Source organism: Sinocyclocheilus grahami, unplaced genomic scaffold (genome assembly GCF_001515645.1).
Source record: "Sinocyclocheilus grahami isolate Dianchi unplaced genomic scaffold, SAMN03320097.WGS_v1.1 scaffold1110.1, whole genome shotgun sequence".
Lineage (NCBI taxonomy): Eukaryota > Metazoa > Chordata > Actinopteri > Cypriniformes > Cyprinidae > Sinocyclocheilus > Sinocyclocheilus grahami.
The window spans coordinates 37,137-59,773 of NW_015506289.1; the positions used below are offsets into that span (position 1 = coordinate 37,137).

A 22,637-nucleotide genomic window follows, 5' to 3' on the forward strand; every position below is an offset into this window, starting at 1 on the left:
AAAAATAAAGTTAATTTAAAGATTTTATAAATATTATAATAGAATGTAAATAATACTAAAATATTACTGGGGGAGACATTTGACAGTTTGGACTGAAATGCTAGCATGTGGCACTTTACTTTTAAAATATATAAAACAGTAGTATGCTGTTTCACTATGTATCACTATGTGTTGTACGTTTAATCCATTGAGGTCATCTCATAAATAAATACATAAATGCTTATGCTGCAGTTTTTGACGTACTGCACATTTGATTAAATATAGGAGGTCGTTCAGGTTGTTAAATATAGAAATATACGAGTAGTTTGCTATTCCAAACATAGTCACTGATGTGTCCACAGATCTCAGTATACACACTGTGTCTGATATCTCTCTGCCAGCTGTGTTGGGTTTTCTCTGTGCACACATCTGCCTTAGTCTGCCTTAACCCTGACAGACCTTTATCACCTCAGCGCACACGCACAGCCCTGTCTAGCAGACGGATGCAGCAGACAAATATCTCATTAGAATTTAAACAGGCCATAATGCTTATAATCACCAGTTCTCCTGCTTCTGTATCTCTCTGTAGGCTAAAGAGAAGTATGAGAACGAGGAGAGGAGGAAGGCCGAGAGGAAGGCCAGGGGTGAGGACACATGGATGCTTCCAGACGTTGACCTGCGACTGCAGCAGATAGGCCAGGTCAGAGGTCAAGCTGCAGCATGAGCCTCATTAAAGACCACAAGAAACTCAAATAACTGTGAATGTTTTTATTGAAGATGAGTCATAATATAACTTCAGAAAGCACTTTTGTAGTGGGTTTTTGTTGTATGAGGAGAGAGTGTGTTTGTGTTTATCACGTGTGTCTTTCTCTTTCTCTCAGGCTGGTCTTCACAGGTTAGAGTTGAACCCTTACTGGAAGGATGGAGGAAGTGGTCTGCCTCCGGAGGACACCTCCGGTAATAAAGGTGAATGCCGAAATCAAGTGTGATGATCCGACACGGCTCGGTTATTTTTGTCTCAGCCGCTGTTGGCGGTACAGTTTGTGTAAAATCCCACACACTGTAAAAAAAATTTTGTTTTTGTAAAACATGTTCAAACAAAGATTATTGGAATATGCTTTACAAGAAAATACTCTTTCAGACGTTCTACTTCGTAATTTCATGTTTAATTGTTACTCACTATTTCTGTGTAAGTATTTGTGAAATTACTAGCAATTTCCGAGTGAAAATTGTTTCAAAGTAAATCCTACATCAGTTTTTTTTTTTCACAGTCCAGCAATGTCCTTTGACATTTTTTGATTATTTTGTATTATTATTATTAGACACTCTTGAATTCAGTTGATTAGATATCCTTTTTTGACTTTTATGTTTTTGCATTTTTGCACAGCTTGCATCTTTTGCAGAGCGTCTAATGCAATGTGTGTTGTGAATGCTTGCACCAAACAACAATTCATCTTCCACTGGTTTATATTTCATGTGCAGAATGCTGAGAAAGTATTCAGGTATCTGTAATGTCAGATCAAATTAACGTGGGCCATAAAAACCCATTTTCTCAGTCTCTTTTCTCTCAGAGTTGTGTCCAATTTCATGTTATTCACCCCTAAATGTCACAAAAAAGACAAATTGGCGTTTACGTGTTTGTCTGACAGTTTAAATCCTTTTTCATTTTCATGATTCTTTCAATGCATTTTCTTTTTGTCATTTAAATATACTGTTTCACTTGTCATGTTATTGGAATGAGGAGTTAAAATGGCGTTAGGCGTTGACTTTAAGCTGAGGGTGCAGTCGGAGCCGCTCGCTCTTCTCTGAGCTCTGGATGTGCGGAGTGGCAAGTGTTTCTTTCACAGATGTTTTACACTGATTTCTCTCCGTCTCAGCTGGAGTGGTGAATGATGGAGGGGTGAGCTGGCTCAGGAAGTCATATCAGAGGATGAAAGAGCAGGCCGACAGAGAACAGCGCAGTCTGGAGAGCGTGGTGGCGGAGAGATACGGGGTGAACACACACACACATACTCACACTCACACACTCACTCTCTCACACACACTCACACACACGCGCACTCACACGCACACACACACACTCATGCACACACACTCTCACACTCACACACACACTCACACACACACACACACACACCTCTCTGTACTTCAACACACCGAAAAGTTGCTTTCCTTCTGTGATAGATGCATAGCAGTGTTTCCTAATTTGATTCAGATGAAAAGAAGTAGCTTATAATAGTCATTTGTTCATGAAACTGAGCAAATCATTGCTGTGTGCAACCAATAAGGACATGTGAGAACAAAATAATATATTTGATTAATGCCTTATTAAATATATTTTAATATAATGTTTTATATATATATATATATATATATATACACACACTCACACATATTATATTACATATAATAATGTAATCATCATTTATTGTAAACTATATATATACATACAGTATATCTGTGTGTGTATATGAAAATCGTCTTAAAAATATCATGATTTATGATAATTTAATAAAATGTATACTAATATATATATATATATATATATATATGATATATTATATAATATGTTAGTATTATTATGAATATATGAATTCATATATTTTACATTTGTAAAATAATCATATTTATACATATTAAAAAAATATATTAATATTGAATATATTGAAATAATATTGAAAAAAATATATTATAATATATTTCAATATATAATTTGTTAGTATATAATATATTGTAAAAATACATTCATATATTTTAAGTTTATTGCAATATATAATGGTGGTTTTTATTTTTAGGACTCATGGGTATTGTAGCTTGTAAATACTTTTTTTCATTAAATGAAAATTATTTTTTGACTGATTACTTTAACAGAATCATATACCATCTGTTAATACTTCTGGAACCTGACTGCCTAAAACTTATTTGTGTATTTTGAATCAAACAGTGCCTTCCAATGTATCATTTCACACTGTAGTGAGTTTATTCTGCTTTGAGTGGATCTTAATGATGTGTTTTGATGGTTCTCTCTTCCTCCTGTAGTCCATGGAAGAGTTCCAGAAGAGACTGCGAGAGGCGGAAGAGGCTGCGTATGGAGAGAGGAGTGAGAGGAGAGGAGACCGAGAGAGATGGAGGAGAGACGACAGAGAAGAAGGGAGGGAGAGATGGAGAAGAGGAGACCGGGAGGAGAGGCGGAGAGACAGATCTCCACACGCTGAGAGAGAGAGAGAGCGAGACTTTGAGAGAGGCTCTCGAGGCCGCGATGAACGCCATCCGAGATCCCGGCTGGATCCAGATGAGGATCGGCAGTCCCAGAGACGCAGCACTTCCTCTCTGTCTAGCCTCAAGTTCTTCAAACCCTCAGAAGCTGATGAGGATATGAGTGGACGGACGGGGTTCAGGAGGGCGGGTCCGAAAGCCTCTACGTCCAATCAGAGTGCAGGATTCAAGAAACCTGTTGATGATGATGATGGTGGTGTTGTAGCTGCCTGGAGGAAGAGCAGTGCTGTGCAGGATCCAAAGGAGATGCCTACTCCACAGAAACACACAGAGAAGACCGCCGCCCTGCTGGAAGAGAGCAAAACAACAAGAGTGAGCAGGTCAGAAAGAAGGGGTCATGTGATTTAGAAGAGATTTCAATGTCATTCTGATCTTCACACCCGTGTTAGAAGACAGTTTTTCAACGTTTCACTTGTCTAAAATAAGACAAAATTACTAAAAATAGGATATTTCTTGCTTTAATTCAACCCCTTTGAAAAACAGCTGTTTTTTTCTTCTTTGAAGAACCAGGATTCCCATTGTGTTGGAAAAACCTGGATAAATGAGGAAACCTCATTTTAAGTGTGATTTCTAGACCTGGGAAAGTCATGTAAATGAATAATTTTTTTATAATGAATATTTATTTTTCTAGTTATGCCAAACTATAAAGTTTGTTGATTACTAATTAATTAATATTAATTATATTATATTATTATATTATTTGAATACAATATATTTTTTTTAATATTATTTACATTAGGACATTTAGGATAGAGCCCAACTGATATGGGTTTTTTGGGGCCGATACCGATATTAGGGAGTAAAAAAAAAAGGCAGATACCGATATATCGGCCGTTATTCTTTGTGTATATTATAGTACAGTACCAGTCAAAAGTTTGGACACTTTCCCATTCGTGTGTCCAAACATTTGACTGGTACCATGTAGAATACCGTACATACATAAACAGAATATATATATATATATATATATATATATATATATATATATATATACATAAAAAAAATTTATATATAATATTACAAAATAATATATTTAAATGTAAAATATTATATTTTAACAGGATGTATATTAATATGTAAAATATTGTAATATTATATTTGATATTTATTGCAATGTTTTGATATATATATAATGTTTTTTTGGGGGGGGGGGGGGGTTTCATTTTGAAAATTGGAGATTAAAAAATCCTGACAGATGAAGAGATGAATAAACTGGGAGCCAAACTCGTCAAGGCAGAACTCATGGGAAACACGGTGAGCGCATCAGAACTCTTCTGGAAACCATGTGACCTAGACATTGATGCCCAAAAATGCAGTCTAATTAGGAAGCTCACTAGGTATCGAGACAGTCTTTGTGTGCTAGTAGTAGACACAGATACTGATGGTATGTTCTGATTGTGTGTGAATAATCACAGGCGCTGGTGGAAAAGCTAAAAGCTCAGATGGAAGCCGCCCGTCGAGCCAAAGAGAACCGAGCTCGAAGAAAAGACCAGAACAAACAGGTTTCTGCACCAACAGACTCAGAAAAGGAAGTGATTCTGTTCAGGACCGACCCATGGGGACGAGCCTGGCCAGTCAAAGCCCCGTCCCAAACACAGGAGCCTAGAGGAGGAAGGAGGAAGCAGAAAGCGGTGAGACGCACGCTCACATATACAGCTTTGCTGGGTAGCTATAGCTAACTAAAGCTAAAACCATAAAACACATTATTGTTAGTTAAAATAAAATAAAACTATTTAAAATAAAATAACAAATAAAAAAAATAAAATTAAAAAACTGAAATGTATTTAATTTAAAATTAAAAATGAAAGCTGAAATAAATATATTTATTTAAAAAAACAATAACTAATAAAAATGGCAAAAACACACTGCAAAATTACTAAAACTAACTAAAAATGATGTATGTAAAAATTGTTATTATAATGTTATAAAATTATACATTAAACATATTTTTAAAACATTTAAAATAATAATAATATATTGATATAACTGCAGCTTTGTTTCTATTGATTGTTTCTCATGACAAATTTGATGTGTGAATTAGCTTTTATTTTTATATTTTACATTTTCATTTTAATTTAGTTTATTTTTTAGTCATTTTATGTGCTGAGTTTTATAAAATCTTAATATTTAGGTGTAATTTTTAATTCAGTTTTAATTTAATTAAATTTTTTATTTTTATGTATTTGTTTATTTTATGCATTTATTTTAGTCATTTCAGTGGATCAACGTTCAGTTCTATTAGTCACCAAGGCAAAATTTCAGAATTTCATTTATTTTAGTACTTTTAATTAACTAAAACTTTTTCTCCTGACAATTTTGATGTGATTTTACTAAATACGGTACTTTGCTTGGAGTTGATCTACTTAAAATTAATATTAACTTGTAGCCTGGCAAACTGCAGCTTCAAACGATGTCCCGTTTTCTCTTCTTCTGGGATTTTTAGATCGAGACGCACCAGGACGGGGAGCGTGTGCGCTATTTTGAGGATGATGATGGTATGAATCTGCAAGAGATGGTCAGACGGGAGAAGATGAGCTCTGCTGAGGATCAGAACGCTCTTTACTCACGCATGGCTGCCAAGGTGAGCGTTAGTCTCCTTTACAGACTCTTTACACACCAAACATTGAGAGATGACAGTGTGGAGTTTAGCCAGTCGTAACCGAAAACAGCAGTAAAGAGTCTGTGAATTTCTATTTAGATTTGTATTGAAAAAGCAACTGGATTCAGGGTTATTATGGTTTACTAGGGCCGGGTAAAAAAAATACAGATATCTCGATTTTAATCGATTCTCATTTTTACGGAACGATATCGATTCTTATATCCCAAGAATTGATCAGTCTAGCCTGTCTTCAGCTAATGGACGGAGCGTTGAAGGGCACTTCCCATCCTATTAATCACAATAAGCATTGTGCTTTGGTACTTTTAATATAAAAACAATCTCACATGTCCAATTCTATCCGGTGTATTGCAGTATTCAAACAATAAATGCCGTTTTGGCGCTGTTTAATGTGGAGTGACAGATCGCTGTAGCGCCTCAGTGAGCTGATCATCTCCTCCACATTAATACCAGCTTCAGCACAAAATAAACATGACTAAACATCCGAAGGTAAGTTAAAAGAAAGAGTACAACTTTACAATCCGTATCCTGTCTCGTGTAATCGCTCAATCAGGGTTTCAGCCGTGCAAAGACGTCAGTATAACAGCTTGTAAACAATGTCACGTAACGTCACATTTACCTCAGAAAAACATATTCGGTGACCATAAACTCATTAGTCAGCTAGAAAAATAAACTGTAGAGAGGGGCATTTTGTTAAATATATGCACCATATAACATAGTCATTATAATTTTTACTGTTCTTCAATGTTTCATTTATGTTTGAATAAATCCATCAAGTGTTTATGACAGACACCATTTAAATGTTTACAGCCGATTTAAAAAAAACTAATTGAAGTAGAAATATTATGTAATTGTAACGTTATTATTTTAAAAACGTCATTAAGTGTAATTTTAGCAGTTGTATTGCACACAAATCAGTCAATTTTAACCTTCAATATTATTGTAATGTAGTACCAACTGACTCATGTATATTTTACAGCATTAGTTGAGATTTTTTTTCCTTGAGAAAATTTGGCATGTAGCCTACTGATATATATCCAAAATAATCGGTAATCGAATCGAAAGCTTGTGAATGAGAATCGAATCGAGAAATTTGTGTCAAAACCCAGCCCTATGGTTTACTAAAACCATAAAACAACATTGCGTTGCTCGTTATTGTAGGTAACTAAAACTAAAATTAAAAACGTAAAAAAAAAAAACATTTTTGTTACTTGACAAAATAAACATGAACATGTTTTGTTTCAGCTAGTTGCCAATGTAACATTTCTCATTTAAATTTAGTTTAACTTGATGTACTGAAATAACTAGAGAATCGAATCGAGAAATTTGTGTCAAAACCCAGCCCTATGGTTTACTAAAACTAAAACCATAAAACAACATTGCGTTGCTCGTTATTGTAGGTAACTAAAACTAAAATTAAAAACGTAAAAAAAAAAAACATTTTTGTTACTTGACATAAAATAAACATGAACATGTTTTGTTTCAGCTAGTTGCCAATGTAACATTTCTCATTTAAATTTAGTTTAACTTGATGTACTGAAATAACTCAAACCGAAATATTAATAAATTAAATTTAAATGAATGAAGACTATAGACTTATTTAAAACGAACAAAAACGTATTTCGTGTATTAAAATAACTAAAACTACAGCTGAAAAAAATCGAAACTATATAGAGATATGAAAAACAAATCACTAAAACGTTAACATCGACTGGATGTCATTTATTTTTAATGCTGATGCGATGCAATAAACGACCTTTGTTAGCTTTATGCAAATGAGCAGCAATGGAATTACTATTATTAGCCTGAAGATATTAGAGCACTTTTGATTTTTAAGTCCAGTGTTAATAAAATGCATGATGTATAGAAATATGCGGCAGGAATGAGTTTCTGAACAAACAGCCTGTGGTTGTATATTTGTCTGTGGTCGTAAGACAGACTGGCATCAGCAGATGGTGGCGGTGAGGATCAATCTCTCAGTCTGTCCTACTCTCTGGCTCTGATGTGATTTGGTGTTTCTCTGATTTTTAAACCCGGGCAGGGCTACTAAAGTCCGGTATGATAAACTAAGACGTCACGGTCGCCTTGGAGACGAGAAATCTAAAAGTGACAAACATTTGCACATTTTAGCGCCACATCTCTCCGTCTCTCTCTCTCTCTCTCTGCCAGGTTACCATGGCATAGCAGCTAAAAGTGTTATTAATCTATTTATTTCAGCAGTAGCAGCAGCCAAAATTGTGTGTGTGTTTGTGTGATAATGTGCAGAGTGTGTGTTTGTGTAATTGCAGTAGGGCTGCGTCATATTGCATTCATTTCAGCTGGAGCAGCGACTCCATTCAAACTTATGAAGAGAATTTTTAGAACATTGACCTCACATTTATAGAATGTTCGCTATTCAGAATCTGACTGACAGCGATGCTGTCATTGAAACATTTGCATACTGAATTAACAACTGGTTTTCTTCCTTAAAATCATTGCATACTGAAATGTGCTTGGTATCTTTTTTTGGCATCCATTTCTTCATCGTCATCTTTGTTTTATTACGTTTTATGCTTAAAAAAAAAAAATCAAGATTTGGTTTGTACATCTCTCATTGACTCACGTTAATAGAATGTACGCAATCTGAAATATAACAAACAGTAATCATGTCATTGTAATATTTGCATGGTTAATATGCAGCATTTATTTGCATAATGATATGTGCATGAAATTTTTTATGGCATTTTGTTGTTGTCTTTTCTGTTTTATGTAATTTTACTTTATTTATAGTAACACGTTACAATAAGGTTCCATTAGTTACTGTTTTTTAATGCATTAACTAACATTTACTAACAATGAGCTAATACATTTGTTACAGTGTTTATTCATCTTTTATAATGTGTTAATAAAAATACAAATGTTTATTGTTAGTTCAGCTCCATTAAATAATATTAATAATTACAACTTTTAATTTGAATAATGTACTAATAAAAGTTAAAAGTAACACTAACTAAATTTAATAAATGCTTTGTTAGTTCATATTAACTAATGTTAACAAATGAGACAATAATTGTTAATGTTATTTATTTGATTAATTATTAATGAATTTATTAGTTTGAATATTTTATTTATTTAATTAATTTTAATTTTAATAATTAACAGTTTTTAAATTCTTTTAAAAATGTGATTAAAATGTGAAAGTCTCCAATTGATTTTTCAATTATTTAATTTATTTATTTTATCATTTAATTTAAAATGTGAAATTGGTTTTATCACTTACATTTATTTACATAATGAAATAAAATAAAAAATTGCAAATTTTTTGTTCTTTTGTTTTTATTTATTTAGCTTGTTTATTTATTTGATTCATTTAAATTTTGATTATTAATTAAAAAATATGATTCAAATGTGAAAATCTCCCTTGGATTCAAATAAATAGAATGTAAACCCAGCCATGATGATACATATATTTGCATACTAAATTTTCATTCATATTTTTTCATAAACTTTTCTTAAACCCTTAACAGCCACTTTTACAGTGCAAACACAGTGTTGTGTTATGTGTTGATTCTTAAGCAGTCGACCATAATCTAGTTGTTCATGTGTTTATCTCCAGTCTGCTGCATATGTAGTCTAGACAGACTTGCACACAAGCTATCCTTAAAATCTCGGCTCTGTCTAGGTTTTTTTGATTTGCATTTCAGCTGGAGTCAGAAAGCATCAAAGCAGAGAATAAACGTAGAATAGAAAGCACCGTCTGAATTCAGCCAGACTCTCCAACACTCTCGCTCTCACCTCGGCTCCTCTCCATCTGTCAATCAAACATGCCCGTGTGAACAGACACGCCTCCCACACAGATCACCCGTTGCTACGGATACATTGCCTCTTTGTCTGCTTGTTGTAGCACACTGTTAAACCTCTCACTCTCTCGTGTATTAGAGAGACACACACACACACGCTCTGTTAGCGTAATCTCTGCTCCCCGGTCGCATCTGCTGCTGTTTTGTGGATTCTGCTCCAGATAATGACCCGCAGGTTTGCCAGCAATTAGCAGTGAATCCACACCTGACCCACAGTCAGATCACATGATCACCTGCCACCCAATCAGATCATCTGACCTCAGGTTTTTTTGATTTGCATTTCAGCTGGAGTCAGAAAGCATCAAAGCAGAGAATAAACGTAGAATAGAAAGCACCGTCTGAATTCAGCCAGACTCTCCAACACTCTCGCTCTCACCTCGGCTCCTCTCCATCTGTCAATCAAACATGCCCGTGTGAACAGACACGCCTCCCACACAGATCACCCGTTGCTACGGATACATTGCCTCTTTGTCTGCTTGTTGTAGCACACTGTTAAACCTCTCACTCTCTCGTGTATTAGAGAGACACACACACACACACGCTCTGTTAGCGTAATCTCTGCTCCCCGGTCGCATCTGCTGCTGTTTTGTGGATTCTGCTCCAGATAATGACCCGCAGGTTTGCCAGCAATTAGCAGTGAATCCACACCTGACCCACAGTCAGATCACATGATCACCTGCCGCCCAATCAGATCATCTGACCTCTGTTCCACTCACAAAAGTGCATGGCTTCGTCCTAATCTGTGTGTTATCACTCTAGTGTAGTATACAACATAATAATTAGGGTTTCCTCAAATCATAGTATGTAAAGCTTCCAAAGTGTTTTGGACTTTTACTAGTACTTGGTCTTTTTTACACATTTACTAGTACATACTTTTCTTATTAGTGAAGTATGAGACTAGTATGGAATTGTCAGCTGAAGCCCTTAATCCTTAAAATATTTACTTCCTCCTGAGATTTAATATTAATATTTTAGTTATTTAATGACATATTTGCATGTTCACGGTTCTTTCATGTTGGTTAATGGTCACATGGCATGCAGGTAAATACATTGAATATTTAATCTTTTATTAGAAGGTGTTTTGTTAAATTTGAGTGGTTTGACTTTGTAGCTTGGACTTAGTTGCTTTACTTTATTATTATTAATAATAAATAAATATAAATAAAGAATATTATTATTATTGTCTTGTATAATTGTATTAGTATTTATATTATTATATTGTATTATTTATTATTATTTAACGTTTATTATTATACTGTATGACTATTGTATTATTATTATAGAAGCTACATGCGCTAATTATAAAAATGAAGACAGAAATATATTACTGCTGTAAATTTCAAAATGCAGTATAAAAATTAGTGTTTGATGATAATTATAATAATTTAATTTAAACTACAGATTACAAAAATAATATTTGTCTTAAATTTTCACTTTCAAAAATTCAAACCCTTGAGCTGTAAACATTTCAGATCCTCTAGCTTTTATTGTGTCCAGATATTGGTGAAATGCCGTAAACGTCTGTCCACAAAAATGTTGTAAATTATGCGAATATGTAAATAAAGTAAACCTACCGCTTGTTGCGTCCCAGTGCTCCTTAAACTCACATGCAGAAGCAGAGATGGGGTTTACTGCATTTACTATGAGCCGATATGCTAAATAACATTTATTTATTTTAGTTTTACACTCAATATGACTAATTATTAGCTTTTCATCAACTCACAATCCCCTGTTTTGGCCCATGGGTTGTAAGACTCATAAAACGATTCTCATATCTCAGTCCTGAACTGCTTTCAGCTCTTAAATCAAGATAAAACTCGCAGACATGCAGGATAAAGTAACCGATAAAAGTCTGCATGCAGACAAAACTCTGTAATATGTTTGTTTTTATTGTGGTATGAACGGATTTGTGTGTTTTGCAGATGATGGGGAGGACAGATGGCGATAACTACACACTGGATGACATGTTTGTGTCCAGCGCCGCCCAGAAAGAGAGATCGGGCCGAGACGAAGAGCGGCAGAGGAACAAAGCAGTGCAGGAAACACGGCGGTTAGCCGGACAGATGGAGAAATGCAGACACTGTTTCGACAGCCCTGAACTGCCCAAACATCTCATTGTCGCCGTCGGAAACAAGGCACGATATATTACTGTTACATATCTGCTTACGAGACTCTTGATGCTGAAAAACTTGGAATAAGTTTTCATTTTTAGAGAATCAACTTTGAGTTTACCACCCAAAACACCTTAGCAATCTCATAACAATGCTCTACCCCACTAATAACTTAAAACACATTAGCGACAGCATAGCAACAACCCAGACCACCTTAGCAACCACATAGCAACGCCCTGGCAACCACCCACAGCACCTTAGGAACCTTATAACAATGCACTAGTAGTTGCTTAGAAGACTTTATCAACTGCCTAGCAACCATCTAGAACACCCACGGAACAGAACAGGCTGTGGGACAGGCTCGAGGTTTTAGCGTGCTGTCCTCATTAATCACATGACGTGTTTGTTTTCTCTCGTGCAGGTGTACTTGTGTCTGCCGAACAGCGTGTCTCTGACCGAAGGTCACTGTTTGATCGTCCCCATCCAGCATCACACAGCGGCCACGGGTCTGGACGAGGACATCTGGAGCGAAATACAGGTACAAACATTGCAAACACTTGCACTCATGTATGTATACTCCTCCATTTGTGCTACAGACATGAATAATGCATAAGCAACCACCCCAAACACCTTAGCAACTCCCTAGCAACCACTCAGAACACCTTAGCAACTCCCTAGCAACCACCTAGAACATCAATAAAGCACAAATAAAAGACAGTCAGGGTGTGCTTTCTGCCGCCTTGGTCTCCGACCCACCCCACATTTAAGTAATTAAATTAATATAAACATTTGATTAGTCGACTAATCGATTAAAAGAATGACCACTAATGCGCACTCTCTCTCTTTTTCTCTCTACCTCTCTCTACCACTCTCTCATTCACTTTCTCTCATAGATGTTCAGACGCGCTTTGGTCCGCATGTTCGAGTCTCAGGAGTTGGACTGTGTGTTTTTGGAGACTCATATGAATCCGAAGAGACAGTTGCACATGGTGTACGAGTGTGTGCCGCTGCCTAGAGAGCTTGGAGACATGGCACCCATTTACTTTAAGGTAACTTGGACCAAACTGCCTCAAACTAACATCACAACAGAGCACAAAAGTGACTGTACAGTTTTTTTTTTCAGCGGTCTTAATTCTGAAAGTGTTTTTCCTGTTCATTTTTCCCATAGGGATTTTTTTAAAAGTCTTTGTTGGAAAGCTATTTTGAGAACAGCATTTTGATAAACATATGCACTATATTACATATTCATTATATTTTTACTAAACATGTTGTCTTCATTTTTTAATGTAAGTTTGAATGAATCTGTTATGATAAGTTTTTATGACAGCCACCGTTTAAATGTTTATATAATAAATTGGTGTAAAAACTTGTAATTAAAAGGTATATATAAAACTTCAAGTGCAAGTTAAATGTTTTTACAACTCAGTTTTTATTTGAGTGTTGATTATTAAATACATATGATGAATTGATTTTTAAATAAACTTTATTTTCAGTTTCAGTTTTCACTCAAAACACCTTAGCAACCTTATAGTAATGCCCTAATAACTGTATATAAAACGTTATCAATGGCATAGCAACCACTGAGAACACCATAGCAACTCCCTGGCAACCACCCAGAACACCTTAGCAACTTCATAGCAATTCCCTAGTAACTGCTTAAGACCCCATAGTAACTGCATAGCAACAACACTTTAGAAGCCAAACAGCAATGCCCTGGCAACCAGCCACAACATCTTTGCAACCACACAGCAACGCCCTGGCAACCTCCCAGAACTCCTTAGCAACTTCATAGCAATGCCCTAGTAACTGCTTAAGACTCTGTAGCAACTGCATAGCAACAACACTATTGCAGCCAAACAGCAATGCCCTGGAACCAGCCACAGCACCCTGACATCCACCCAGACCTCCGTAGCAACTTCATAGCAATGCCCTAGTAATTGCTTAAGACACCTTAGCAACTGCATAGCAACAACACTATTGCAGCCAAACAGCAATGCCCTGGAACCAGCCACAGCACCCTGACATCCACCCAGACCTCCGTAGCAACTTCATAGCAATGCCCTAGTAACTGCTTAAGACTCTGTAGCAACTGCATAGCAACAACACTATTGCAGCCAAACAGCAATGCCCTGGAACCAGCCACAGCACCCTGACATCCACCCAGACCTCCGTAGCAACTTCATAGCAATGCCCTAGTAATTGCTTAAGACACCTTAGCAACTGCATAGCAACAACACTTTAGAAGCCAAACAGCAATGCCCTGGCAACCACCCAGAACACCTTAGCAACTTCATAGCAATGCCCTAGTAATTGCTTAAGACCCCTTAGCAACTGCATAGCAACAACGCTTTAGAAGCCAAACAGCAATGCCCTGGCAACCACCCAGAACACCTTAGCAACTTCATAGCAATGCCCTAGTAATTGCTTAAGACCCCTTAGCAACTGCATAGCAACAACGCTTTAGAAGCCAAACAGCAATGCCCTGGCAACCACCCAGAACACCTTAGCAACTTCATAGCAATGCCCTAGTAATTGCTTAAGACCCCTTAGCAACTGCATAGCAACAACGCTTTAGAAGCCAAACAGCAATGCCCTGGCAACCACCCAGAACACCTTAGCAACTTCATAGCAATGCCCTAGTAATTGCTTAAGACCCCTTAGCAACTGCATAGCAACAACGCTTTAGAAGCCAAACAGCAATGCCCTGGCAACCACCCAGAACACCTTAGCAACTTCATAGCAATGCCCTAGTAATTGCTTAAGACCCCTTAGCAACTGCATAGCAACAACGCTTTAGAAGCCAAACAGCAATGCCCTGGCAACCACCCAGAACACCTTAGCAACTTCATAGCAATGCCCTAGTAATTGCTTAAGACCCCTTAGCAACTGCATAGCAACAACGCTTTAGAAGCCAAACAGCAATGCCCTGGCAACCACCCAGAACACCTTAGCAACTTCATAGCAATGCCCTAGTAATTGCTTAAGACCCCTTAGCAACTGCATAGCAACAACGCTTTAGAAGCCAAACAGCAATGCCCTGGCAACCACCCAGAACACCTTAGCAACTTCATAGCAATGCCCTAGTAATTGCTTAAGACCCCTTAGCAACTGCATAGCAACAACGCTTTAGAAGCCAAACAGCAATGCCCTGGCAACCACCCAGAACACCTTAGCAACTTCATAGCAATGCCCTAGTAATTGCTTAAGACCCCTTAGCAACTGCATAGCAACAACGCTTTAGAAGCCAAACAGCAATGCCCTGGCAACCACCCAGAACACCTTAGCAACTTCATAGCAATGCCCTAGTAATTGCTTAAGACCCCTTAGCAACTGCATAGCAACAACGCTTTAGAAGCCAAACAGCAATGCCCTGGCAACCACCCAGAACACCTTAGCAACTTCATAGCAATGCCCTAGTAATTGCTTAAGACCCCTTAGCAACTGCATAGCAACAACGCTTTAGAAGCCAAACAGCAATGCCCTGGCAACCACCCAGAACACCTTAGCAACTTCATAGCAATGCCCTAGTAATTGCTTAAGACCCCTTAGCAACTGCATAGCAACAACGCTTTAGAAGCCAAACAGCAATGCCCTGGCAACCACCCAGAACACCTTAGCAACTTCATAGCAATGCCCTAGTAATTGCTTAAGACCCCTTAGCAACTGCATAGCAACAACGCTTTAGAAGCCAAACAGCAATGCCCTGGCAACCACCCAGAACACCTTAGCAACTTCATAGCAATGCCCTAGTAATTGCTTAAGACCCCTTAGCAACTGCATAGCAACAACGCTTTAGAAGCCAAACAGCAATGCCCTGGCAACCACCCAGAACACCTTAGCAACTTCATAGCAATGCCCTAGTAATTGCTTAAGACCCCTTAGCAACTGCATAGCAACAACGCTTTAGAAGCCAAACAGCAATGCCCTGGCAACCACCCAGAACACCTTAGCAACTTCATAGCAATGCCCTAGTAATTGCTTAAGACCCCTTAGCAACTGCATAGCAACAACGCTTTAGAAGCCAAACAGCAATGCCCTGGCAACCACCCAGAACACCTTAGCAACTTCATAGCAATGCCCTAGTAATTGCTTAAGACCCCTTAGCAACTGCATAGCAACAACGCTTTAGAAGCCAAACAGCAATGCCCTGGCAACCACCCAGAACACCTTAGCAACTTCATAGCAATGCCCTAGTAATTGCTTAAGACCCCTTAGCAACTGCATAGCAACAACGCTTTAGAAGCCAAACAGCAATGCCCTGGCAACCACCCAGAACACCTTAGCAACTTCATAGCAATGCCCTAGTAATTGCTTAAGACCCCTTAGCAACTGCATAGCAACAACGCTTTAGAAGCCAAACAGCAATGCCCTGGCAACCACCCAGAACACCTTAGCAACTTCATAGCAATGCCCTAGTAATTGCTTAAGACCCCTTAGCAACTGCATAGCAACAACGCTTTAGAAGCCAAACAGCAATGCCCTGGCAACCACCCAGAACACCTTAGCAACTTCATAGCAATGCCCTAGTAATTGCTTAAGACCCCTTAGCAACTGCATAGCAACAACGCTTTAGAAGCCAAACAGCAATGCCCTGGCAACCACCCAGAACACCTTAGCAACTTCATAGCAATGCCCTAGTAATTGCTTAAGACCCCTTAGCAACTGCATAGCAACAACACTTTAGAAGCCAAACAGCAATGCCCTGGCAACCAGCCACAAAACCTTAGCAACCACATAACAACGCCCTGGCAACCACCCAGAACACCTTAGCAACGTCATAGCAATGCCCTAGTAATTGCTGAAGACACCATAGCAACTGCATAGCAACAACACTTTAGCAGCCAAACAGCAATGCCCTGGCAACCAGCCACAATACCTTAGCAACAGCACAGCAGCACCCTGGCAACCACCCAGAACTCCTTAGCAACTTCATAGCAATGCCCTAGTAATTGCTGAAGACACCATAGCAACTGCATAGCAACAACACTTTAGCAGCCAAACAGCAATGCCCTGGCACCCAGCCACAATACCTTAGCAACAGCACAGCAGCACCCTGGCAACCACCCAGAACTCCTTAGCAACTTCATAGCAATGCCCTAGTAATTGCTTAAGACACCGTAGCACCTGCATAGCAACAACACTTTAGAAGCCAAACAGCAATGCCCTAGCAACCACCCACAACACCTTAGCAACACCCTGGCAACCACCCACAACACCATAGCAATAACCCAGAACACTTAAGCAGCCAAACAGAAATGTCCTGGTAACCACACCGATAACTTTAACCACTGCATAGCAACACTCTGGCAACCACCCACAATACCATAGCAACAAACCAGAACATCTTAGCAACTGCATAGCAACACCTCAGCAACCACCTAGCAATGGCCTAGAACACTGTAGCAATTGTTTAGCCGTTTTGGTTCTCAGTTAAATGAAAACTTTAATTTCAATGTTTTGGTAAAAAAATTATTTTGGTGCAGCATTAATTATAATTAAAAATAATTTGCTCAATGGGGAAAATTAATAGGATTTTTACTGCTATAAATCCGACTGATCAGCGTTTTTAACAAACAAACACACACTTGTGTGAATGTGAACACACTCATTAATCTTCTCTGTGTGTGTGTGTGTGTGTGTGTGTGTGTGTGTGTGTGCGCGCGCGCATGTTTAGAAAGCCATAATGGAGTCGGATGAGGAATGGGCCATGAATAAGAAAGTTGTGGATCTCTCATCCAAAGACATCAGACAAGCTGTGAGTTTTTCTTCCTGTTTTCTCCTGACATCTTTTATTCTTCCGCCTCTCTCTCAGTGTTTGACGTTGCTCGTGTTTTCGCAGGTTCCGCGCGGGTTGCCGTACTTCTCTGTGGATTTCGGATTGCAGGGCGGCTTTGCGCATGTCATTGAGAATGAGCGGAAGTTCCCACACTATTTCGGCAAAGTAAGTCTGACAATAGTGTTACTGTGCAGCCCCACAAACAAGCACAGCAAAACGAGATTTTTTTTTTTACATCACACTTTAAATTGCAATTTAATCATGCATAGTGACTGAGATTTGTTCTGTCTCCATCAGGAAATCCTGGGCGGGATGCTGGACCTGGAACCGAGACGATGGCGGAAACCGATACGCGAGAATTTCGACGACCAGCGTAAGAAGGTTCTGAAGTTCGCTCAGTGGTGGAAAGCATTTGACTGCACTAAGACCGACAGCTAGACACTCAGAGACGGTGTGCTTTCTGAACTCTATAAAGACTTTTTCATGCCTGAATTTTTATTTTAGAGCGCTTGTCATGTGTAGTAAAATGTCTAGAACATTGTTAAATCTTAAACGGGCATGTTTTATCTGGTCTGAAGATTTTTGTGGGACCCTTTTCATTTTTTCAAATGTAGGTAAATGTTTTTTTTTTTTTTTTATTATCAACCCAGGAAATTTTGGGTTTCCTCAATCTAATTTTTAATGACCCGTGTGTGTCTTCTGTTGTCATGTGTTAAGTTCAGTCCAGTTTTACCTGCTCCTGTCCAGTGTTGTAAATCATGTTTGCCTGAGCAATTCAACTCAGAATAAAATATTACAAGACCTCCAGCCGCTCTACTGATTATGTGCTCTGGCTTTATAATCTGATGTTTAGATGACGTCTTGCTCGCTCATTCCTGTAAACCTGACCTTAAATTCACCCTGTTGAGCACCGATCATCTGTGGGGTGACGTTTACGCCCTACCATTAATTTAGCGAAAGAAAGAAATAATTTGTTTATTTATAGCTGTATTATTGTGCTGCTGTTGCAAATGAAATAAATTCACAAAGTTACTTCAAAATACTTGCTAGAAATAAAATTTGCATTGCACAGAAGGCAAAACACCACAAAAATATAATAGTTCAGAGAAAAAAATTCAGAATTGCAAGATATGAACTCAGAATTCAGACTTTTTTTTTTTTTGCAATTCTGGAAAAAAAAAGTCAGAATTGTGAGCTATAAAGTTAGATTTGTGCGATATAAACTTGCAATTTTGAGAAAAAACTTTCATAATATTTTATGAAAATTTCATAATATTTTGTTCCCGTCATGGAAATGTAATTGCGACTATGTAATAAGCTAAATGTAATTAGCTCACAAGTTAGACTTTTTTTCTTGCAATTCTGAGTTTACATCTTGCAGTTCTGACTTTTTGTCCTCATAATTCCGTAAAAAAAAATTCAATTCAAAAATTAAAGTAATTGTGACTTTTTACTTCACAATTCTGACACTTTTTCTTTTGGACAATTTGGACTTTTCTTCTCAGGATTAAGTTAACATCTCAACCCTGAGTTTATAGAAAAAAAACCTAGTCATTTTGAGATAGAAACTCAGAATTGTGAGAGGAAAAAAAAAGTCATTATTTAAAAATTAATTTTTTTTACAGTGGGAGGAAACAAGCTTCCATAGTTTTTAGCTTTAAAAAAAGACGTCTATATAAAGGTGATTCTGCTGGAACAGTTATAGGCATGCTTTGTATTTTATGTAATTGCATCAGGAGAGCAGCTGTTGTGTTGGGGTCAGAAGGACAGCAGGACGCGGTCTGTAACAGCAGATGAGTTGATGTTTAATGAGGGTGTTAAACAGCACTATCACAGATCGCTCAGGGGTCACAGGTGAGCGTGGAGGTCGCGGTGGTGTGACCTCAGAGCTGCTGTAATGTGGGTGTTTTATTGTTCAGTCATGTGGCATTACAGACATTAACACACACAGAAATAATTACAACGCTGAATTGCACAATTTGTCTCACTGCGCTGCACAGACACAGACTGCCAGCATGAAGATCTACAATGGAGGCGTTTCTCCAGTAAATGCCACACACAGGTAACACAACTAATAAACAGCAGTGTAGGATTGCGTATGTGAATATTGCTAAATGTGAATAATTTGAGCAAATCTGATTATATAATTAATGAGCTGTAAGATTTAATTGCAAGTACTGAATAGTAAATTTAGTCTTAGTCTTCAGCTTGATTCATTAATATATATATATATATATATATATACTGTATATGTATGTGTGTGCATATACACACTATAAATACAATCAGATCATAATTATATAATTAGATTTGCATTCCTTCTAATTTTTACAGTTGGCATGAAATTAAAATTCAACCTATTTTCAAAATGCATATTATAGGACCTTGTATTTTTTTGGACAATTCATCCATGTATATGTTTACTTATTTATTTATTTATTTTTTTGGAACATAATTTTTAATGAAAATGTCAAGAATCTCAACTTTAAACCCCCAGGATAAAATTAAATCTTGTGCTACATTTTTGTCCTTGTTGAAATATCACATTCCAATTTATAAATGACGAAGTTTGTGATTTTTTGCGCAACTGTTACCAAACTCAAGTTCTAAAATAATAGAGTTTCCAGAGAGGTTTCCAAACAGGTCCTGCAAATACACAGCCCAAAACAGCACAAAGAGCATGAATTAGGCAGGACTATCTGTCCTTGAACAATTGCACATGGAAACCTGTTTGAAAACAGTTATTTTTGCAATTCTGATTGCTGATGCTAGTGGCACAGAAATTACACACATTATCTCTAATGCTTAAATTTGAATCCACTTGCTTAGACTGTTATAGCATCCATGCAAAATAAATGTTAAATAATGTTTTTTAACAAACAAATGGCGCTGTGTTAGTTTATTTATATGCACTCAGACAGACACAAGGCTGTTCCTGTGTTAATATGTGAATAAAAACAGGCAGAAGGGGGAAAGTGGGTCAGACTCAGGAGGTGAAAGAGGGATGCTGGGAGAAGAGTGAAGGACGAAAAGAGAGAAGAGAAATATCCGGAAGGCATCGGAGGGAGAGAGAGACGCACACAGTCTTCAACCTTCACCCCTGCTAACATGACCTGATTGTCTCTCTCTCTCTCTCTCATAGACCTGCGCTCTCTCCTGTATTGTGGGTGAACAGAACACCCTGTGAAGGGTTTTAATTATCCAGGTCAATGTAGCATTCAAATACACATGGTTTTAAATGATTTTTAATATGTGATGTTAAACATTATATCATTATAATTAGATAAAGAAATTTGTAGAAATGTAGCATTGCATCAGTGTCTCAGCAATGGATGCTCTGCAGTGAATGGGTGCCGTCAGAATGAGAGTCCAAACAGCTGATAAAAACATCACAGTAATCCACAAGTACAAGTGCTTCCAGCTAAAACACAAGTCCATAATCCTTAACATGCTTCCTCCAGTGAAAAAGTCCATCTCCTGCTGTTTCTCACATCAAAATCCAGCCACACATTAGTTTGGAGCTGTTTTGAACTGCTTTCGCATGTAAACATTGTTTGATCTGTGCAGATTTCTCTCCTGATTCACAACTATTTCACTGGAGCAAACATTATGTATAGAGGTCAAACATGCAGCTTTTAGCTTCACAAGACATTAACTGATGGACTGGAGTGGTGTGGATTATTGTGATGTGTTTATCAGCTGTTTGGACTCTCTGCTTCAAAATTGCATGTTTAATTCAGTGTGTTACTTATTATTCTGCACGATAATTTAATGATCAATTCTTTCATTCTCATTCATGCCCTTGACAACAGCACGTGAGTGCAAAAATGTAGGTCACGAGATTCCTAAGGTGCTTTTGTCCATCTATGTATTGATTTTTTTTTTTCATTTAATGATTTTAAACAAAACGTCTCTGCATCACTCCAAAACATGCTGCTTTGATCAAGCTTTTCACAAAAACCTGTATCACGAAGCACCCCGAGTTATTTACAAATTTACCCAAATTCTGATTAATACATGCAGGTCTGTTTTGATTTTTAGAAATCAGGATATTAGAATAATGGTTAGTGCATGCCATACTACGTGGTTAGTGTAACCTAAAATCTCTTGCGTAATAACAGTGTTTAACATGGCCACTGTAATATAAAGTGTGAACAGCATTGCTCTCTCTCTCTTTCTCTCTCTCTCTCTCTCTCTCTCTCTCTCTCTCTCTCTCGAGGCTTTATGCTGTATGTTAACCGATTGGCTGTTTCTTGCGCCCTGTCGCCCTGTACGGTGGAATATTTCTCGTCTTTACGCGCATCTGGACGCGACTCTCCCCGCGTCAAACCCGCACGGACGGACGGATCATGAGGTCTCCGGGGGTCTGCATCGGTCTACGGAGCTGCTGGGTCACGGACGGGATTCGGTAATACGAACACCCCGCTTCATCTCACCCCACACCCACGCGGACAGAATCTGGGTTTTGCGCACTTGGTGATCCGGCGGTCCCTCCGAGCGCTGCTGCTGCATTCATTCGGGATTCCTTCGGGGCTGCCGCGCACGTCCCGGTTCCGCGATGGTTCTGTGTCACCTGCGCGTCTGATGAGTCCGCCCGCATCGGCAGCAGCATGTCCTCGCGGAAGATCTCCTCCGAATCCTTCAGCTCCATGGGCTCGGACTACCTGGAGAGCCCCGGGGAGGACGGAGAGTGCCCGTTCTCGCGCGTCTTCTGGAACGGCAGGAGCCCCGTGGAGACGCTCTCGTGTCCGTTCGAGGACGCGGCCGTCAGCAGGAGGGTCGCCCGGCGTAAACGCGTCAATCTGGACTCGCTCGGGGAGAGTTTGAGACGCCTCACTTCACCGACGGTACCGAGCCTTACCTTACATTCAACACTAACCCATCCACAACACACACAAGAGAGTAATGCACATGTGCTATATATATATATATGCACGTCTTCCTCACCATCTATCTATCTATCTATCTATCTATCTATCTATCTATCTATCTATCTATCTATCTATCTATCTATCTATCTATCTATCTATCTATCTATC

General features: G+C 38.2%; 1 protein-coding gene across 1 annotated transcript in view; it reads left to right on the forward strand.

Annotated features, from left to right (window-relative positions):
• Positions 1-18,476, forward strand: part of LOC107566889 (CWF19-like protein 2) — a 21,147-nt gene extending 2,671 nt beyond the window's left edge. The window contains exons 3-14 of the mRNA XM_016252451.1: positions 861-945; positions 1,857-1,972; positions 3,019-3,594; positions 4,438-4,509; positions 4,671-4,886; positions 5,699-5,836; positions 11,634-11,846; positions 12,244-12,360; positions 12,716-12,871; positions 17,497-17,577; positions 17,662-17,763; positions 17,896-18,476. Of these exons, the coding sequence (XP_016107937.1) occupies positions 861-945; positions 1,857-1,972; positions 3,019-3,594; positions 4,438-4,509; positions 4,671-4,886; positions 5,699-5,836; positions 11,634-11,846; positions 12,244-12,360; positions 12,716-12,871; positions 17,497-17,577; positions 17,662-17,763; positions 17,896-18,036 (2,013 nt within the window). The 3' untranslated portion in view covers positions 18,037-18,476. The remainder of the gene's footprint in view (positions 1-860; positions 946-1,856; positions 1,973-3,018; positions 3,595-4,437; positions 4,510-4,670; positions 4,887-5,698; positions 5,837-11,633; positions 11,847-12,243; positions 12,361-12,715; positions 12,872-17,496; positions 17,578-17,661; positions 17,764-17,895) is intronic.
• Positions 18,477-22,637: the final 4,161 nt, after the last annotated feature.